The following is a 6,321-nucleotide window of genomic DNA, read 5'->3' as shown; positions in this document are numbered from 1 at the left end:
ACAGTGGACTTTAAAAGACTGCTTTTCTTTGTAGAAACTAGAAGATCTCAAAAAANAAAAAAAAAAAGTCGAATAGCTAAACGAAGTATCATCGAAATTTTGCATTTGTAGGCACGTTTTTCGCGACGAAGACTAGACTCTGCATGGTTTGATATCCGACACGCGGTATGATTATTAAGTTTCATATCACACGGTAGTCCGCAGAAGTCACGTGTATTGTAATTTCTGCAAAAGGTTCAATTCGTCGTGGTTTATCGTGGCAAGAATACAAATGGAACAACAAGATCACAGAGAGCCGACAGAAAGTAGTTGAAATATTCGTCAAATCGGTAACTGTCGCGAATAATTAAAAAAAATTGTTAAGCTACGGAAATATAATTTAAGAAAAAATTTTTAATATCTGAAAAAATTTAAAATATCTAAAATTAGTATTTCAATATTATATTTAGAACTGTCGGCAGAAACAAAGACTCTTGCTTTCATCATACAGTGAGTTTTTTGTTCCTACGGAGAAATACGCAACTTTATTACAAGGTTAATAGTACTACAATATTGGTTTTTTTTAATAAAAAGGTCTTCAAAGAAGCAAAACGTTGCATGACAAGTCAATATCGTTCGCATTTTTTGCGATTAACATCACAATAGATTGCAAAGAAATGGCGATGATTCACAGGAATAATGATTGGGGATCGGAGTCGCGTCGGTGGAGATACGCTACTGGTGACGAGCTATCTGGCATGCCACCAATAGAGGAACGCTTGAACAAGATATCCTTGTACTTTCGTAAAACGGAGGAGCAAACGCTGATGTAATTCTCATGTTTCATCAAGGAATGTGCCCGATCGGAATAAATTCATAGTACGATAAATAGAATACTGTATTACATAAAAATGATAATTAAAAGTCTCTTTTAGTTTTCAAAAGACGATTTTCAAAAGTTAATAAGTCGTAACTTAAAAGAAGTTAATAAAGAACAGGTTAATAAAAGAGATGAATAAATGAGTAGTTTGATATAAAAGACTAGAGCCTATATAATTTAAAAATTCGCTTTAACATCTGGAAATAATCTGGAGTAATTTTTACATCAACAGCAAAAAAATAAAGCTCAATCTCAGAGTTTTCTTTACTAAAAAGGAATTCATACTTATGTTTTATTTTTTATCATTTTCAAGAAAACATCAAGTAAATCTTTGTACATGTTGATAAGTTGTAAATATTAATAAATTAATAGGACAATTAATAATAGGACAATCAATAATATGTAACATGTAATTAATAGTGACTTTTAATTGAAGTGTAAAAAACACATCAGTGACGTAAAAAAAATTAGGGGGACTCCCGAGTTAAAATATAAATTAACTTCAAATCTGAATTGAAATAAAATTGAATTAAGACATATTTGTATGTTGAAAATATAAATAAATATCTGTCGCATAAATATCTTTTATCTATGCAACTACAATTATTAAAATTAACTTGTACAATAAACACTGTGCACATTTCTAAAATACACCCGCCCCTCATTTTGATCCAGTCAAATAAAATTCATTTAAATTCAAAAATCCATTCACAAGTCCTAGAAAAACTGTTACTTGACCATTTTGATAACGCAAAATGTTACGAGAGAGACTCTCGTCATCATCAATACAATTAATGCTTGCGGGGGAAATTGTAAATGGTATTTAGACGGTTATTATAATGAGAAAGTATCAATGTACGATTAATTGCTACATCTGTCTGGTGGATGGCGATATTAACGATTCAACGGATCAAGTGCGAATATCTCCGCGAAAACGTGCGAGACGGACACGTTGAGAAGATATTCAACTTTCGAGGCCGCAAAGAAATCGCACGACGTCAGAGAGCGGACGTTAGACAGAAAGAGAGAGAGAGAGAGAGAGAGAGAGAGAAAGAGAAAGGAAGAAAGATGATCGCCATCCCATTATAGCTGAAGTTGCCGAAGACCGCCTGGTATGGCCCAAAATAGTTCACGTGGAGCCACGTCACCGTGTCGATTGGACCATCGAAATTTGCGCTCCCGGACAAGCCATATCATTCACCTAACGAACATGATTTGACGTGACGCTTCGTTGCAATTTTGTGCGACGAATATGTTGCTCGGACCGGTCGATATACGTATTTAATCTATGATCTGACCGTCACGATAATGTAGTCCGCTTGAGACTATTGTAGAAGCGGTAAGATATCACGATCAAACATGCGCATTTAACAAAATCCGCGTCTTCAATCTGTGTGCTCCAAGACCGGTTTAGAAGGCTAGATCCGCTTTTTTTTTAGGGAGAATAAAACGATCTCTCAAATTTATTTCGAGATCCTCGTTAGAGATATCGAAAAAAAATATGAGGAATTACATTATTTGTAATCCGCAAGACAATGGATGTCTAAGCTTTTTAATAATAAGTTTATAATTTTATCTCTTTACTTTTAGATTCTCGATCACAAAAAATAATTTTTTTTAGAAAATTAATTCTTCGACATGTTTTATACCTTTTAAAAGATATTAACTAAAATTAAAAAATACTTACAAATATTTTTTGAAAGCATTAAACTTATTCTTTCAATTTTTATAAAAGAATAATTTATATAATTTATAATTTATATAATCAGATTATTTATATTTTTATTATTTTGAAATTATATTATTATCACTATTATATATTAAAATATTTATATTATTATTATTAAATTAAATAATTTATCAAATTTATGAACTATTGAATTACATATTTTCTTGGAAATCACAGAAATAATTCAAAAATTAATATTTTTAACATAATGATAGAAAATCAACTCTAAAGTATGATGTATATTTTTTGTTGAAAAAACGCACGATACATTTGTAATTCCTTCAATTTAACGCTAGAGAGCAGAAGTGTCGCTTATCCTCTATCTACTTTGGCCAAATTCACAACGATTGCTCATAGAAAAGATTATTTTATTTTTTTTAATTCAGAATTTTTTAATGTGCTCTTGTAAAATTGCTAATTTTAAGATGTATTACTTTTCTATCAAATAAGCGATATATCCTTCGACAAGTTTAAGAACAAGGTATGATATACATCGATTATGCTGGTTAATCACTCTTTTCAATACTTTGTATAAGTTATATACACACTCAATATGTATATAACTGATGGGGTCAACGCTCGTAAGAACAAATAGCAAGCTTTCTCTTCTTATATTACACGCAAATCCTTGCTATACAAAACAGAATTAAAGAACCTTAAATATTGTGATTTTGTTCCTTTAAGAAACGGCAACATTGAGTGGATTCTGCTTGAATTTAGAAAACAAATTCGATTGTCTGATCTGAGTACACATACTTTATATTTCTTCCATAAAAGTTTGATAAATAATATTAATATGAAGGAAACCAACTAAATATGTTAATAAAAGAAAAACTGCACTTGCTAGATAAATCAAGAATATATTTGTAACAAAATATTCATCTACAGAAATCCTGACGTTTCGGCGTATATAACAAAAAATTCTTTTCTAAAAATTTTATTTAAAATATAAAAAAAAATGTATAACTTTTACATAAATAAAAATTAAAAAAAAACGAAATTTCTTGATCTTCTATTTGTTCAAACTGTTAGAAATATGCTCTTTTAACTGAGACATGAGTCGTAAAAGATAGGCAACAATTCTGAATTATATTCTTATCTAAAAAATCGCATATCGTAAAAATTTCTTCCACAAAAATTTTATATAAGGATTAGTTCGACAAAAGTAGAAGAAAAAGAGAAAGTCAATTACATTTTAGTTAACTGAAATTCGAAACGCTTATGATTTAGAACTGACTTTCGAGTACCGAGACTTTGTCGTGCCGCTTTAAATATCCATCTCAATGATCTACATCGGAGAGTGTAATTTTATATTCGTATATTTACCGAACTTCAAATGTGCACGAAACACATTCGTGTTTGCAGTATCGCCGATCGTCATAGCCCAGATACATAAATGGATCGGGCCATCGATCGCTATTTTTTCCTCGCACGTTTTTATTTACATCAGTTGTTACTCTACATTCTGTACAACAGGAGTATCACGCTCTCGATATCGATCGCTTGACGTCCTACATTGCGGAAAGATCTCCTGATGGATCTCTCACATTAGAAATGTCTATTTGGATAATTATACAGTGGAATTGACAACGACGCGACTAGCGGTATTGTGCGTATGCTTTGTTCGTTCGCACGTGCCACGAATTCGACTGATTTTGTCCGTACAACGCGTTAGCAAGTTAAAGTAAAACGAGAAGCTGCTGCTTAAAATTGACGCAAATGAGAACCTTATACTCTGAAAAGTTTGGTTATTTAATAACCAGACTTTTCAGCGAACAGCCTTTAAGTAGGTAAATGGGGGGAGGGAGGTTCAGAAAACCTAAAAACCCTAAAAAATTTACATTTTCGTAACAAAAAATTGACAATTAAAAAAATAGCCATTGAGAGTCGACACAGTAAACAGTGCGCAATTTTCATATAATAAAATTTTTTAATATATAGTAATATATATATAATAGTTAGATAATATATAAATTAAAGTTGCAGATATTAATTGAATGATATAGAAACTTATAGTCGTAAATTAGAACATTTCGGTAACTTTTAGCAGTTAGAATAAAGAATTGAATGCAATAGATCCGCAACTTTTCTTCATTTATTATGTTTATTATTTTTTGTTTTTTTTTTATTTGAATGTACAGAGTTAAATTTACATTATTTATATCCAAGAGAGAGAGAGAGAGAGAAATGTACAAATATCAAATTTTAACAATTCTGGGCAATATTTTTTATTTTGTTTCTCCCGAACAAGATTTTTAAGATAACGTGTGGAGTACTGTTGGTACTTATTTAAAGTCTAAAAAGATACGAACAACTTTTGTTTATGCCTATAACTATGGAATTCAGAACATTAGAAAATTATCAACTTATTGTTATGCGATTGTTCCCGCTTGCAGATAATTGGCTTGTTGCAAAGACCATTTAACAGTTTCGCGATAAGATAAAGCTGCGATTTGCGTCTATATGGGTCAAAAAATTAACACAGCAATTCATAGCTGCCACATTGTGAGACAAAATATATCGATCGAAGGAGGCACGTTCGAACTGGTAAATAAACAATGGTGTCTCTCATTCTCTCATCGAATATTACGATCAATCGTGCTCTTTTTCTCGAGTTTTCACTTACCCATAGATCGTCGAGAGTGATGGAATTATCGGTATAGAAAACCAAGACTTCAGCCGTGAGTGGCGATGTTTCACGCAGCTTCGACGCCAGCAGCAAGCAAGCGGTGCCGAGCAGTTGCAGCTGCGACTTCCTGATTGGGCAGATCGAAAGGAACCTGTCGACATAATTCATCGACAGGGGAAAGACCTCATCCTGGCATTTCTGCTCTTCGCATACCTGCAACAGGCGCAGAATGATATATTTACAACATTATACGTACTGATGTAACATGCACGTCACATGATAACGAAATGAGAAATCATTTCAAAATCGGACGATCGAGTCGCCGCGCGAGAACATCCAGATACGCAACTTGCGATGTAAATTTAGCTCATTAGCAGGTCGTGTTGTGATTGAAGATTGTTGATTATATATATTGTATAAGCGTGGTGCAAAATCAGAAATCGATTAATCCTCTAAAAGCATAAACAATATAAAACATAAAAGAAGCAGATTTTCTGCTTTCAAACAATACATAGTAGACATAATAGACATGTTTTTCTAGATTATATTGGTATTCGCCGACTTATTGAAGGCGATCCCGGCCTTGGACCAAGGGACTTGATAGTAAACACGTATTAAAAGCAGGAAATTTGATACTGGTTGTCGGAAAGTAGAAAATCTGTTTCCTTTGTGAAGTTTGTGTTCATATCTTAATGGTAGGATTAAGGTGACCCCATGACTTTGTCAATCAAAATTTTTTATTTACTGTAATTATTTAAAATCGATAAATTTTATTTATTATATTTCAGTAAATTTTTTTTATTTTGTATATCGATTAGATGAAAAATAAACAGAACAGAGTCTAGTCAAATCTAATATTTTTCTCGATATTTTCTCAAAATCCATTGTATATCAGTTAGAGAAGGTTAATATAACAATCGAAATCTCTCCAACTTTGTAAATGTGATTCCAATAGATTCGTTTAGATTAATCCAATAGATTAAAATTCTCTTTAAAACTTTTAAAGAGTAACATTTTACTCTTCTTTCTTAAAATGAAATCTCATTCTAATCCACATTTCTTTCCAATGTTCTATTTATGGAATATCTCCTCTCTCTCTCTCTC

General features: G+C 31.8%; 1 protein-coding gene across 1 annotated transcript in view; it reads right to left on the bottom strand.

The window, feature by feature from the left end:
• LOC105619259 (G1/S-specific cyclin-D2) overlaps positions 1-6,321 on the bottom strand; it is a 51,491-nt gene that overhangs the window by 33,333 nt on the left and 11,837 nt on the right. Inside the window, exon 2 of the mRNA XM_012200783.1 lies at positions 5,215-5,430. Coding sequence (XP_012056173.1) covers positions 5,215-5,430 — 216 coding nt within the window. The remainder of the gene's footprint in view (positions 1-5,214; positions 5,431-6,321) is intronic.

This window comes from Atta cephalotes (genome assembly GCF_000143395.1).
Source record: "Atta cephalotes unplaced genomic scaffold scaffold00020, whole genome shotgun sequence".
Classification (NCBI taxonomy): domain Eukaryota; kingdom Metazoa; phylum Arthropoda; class Insecta; order Hymenoptera; family Formicidae; genus Atta; species Atta cephalotes.
This window is presented reverse-complemented; position numbering and strand designations above follow the sequence as displayed.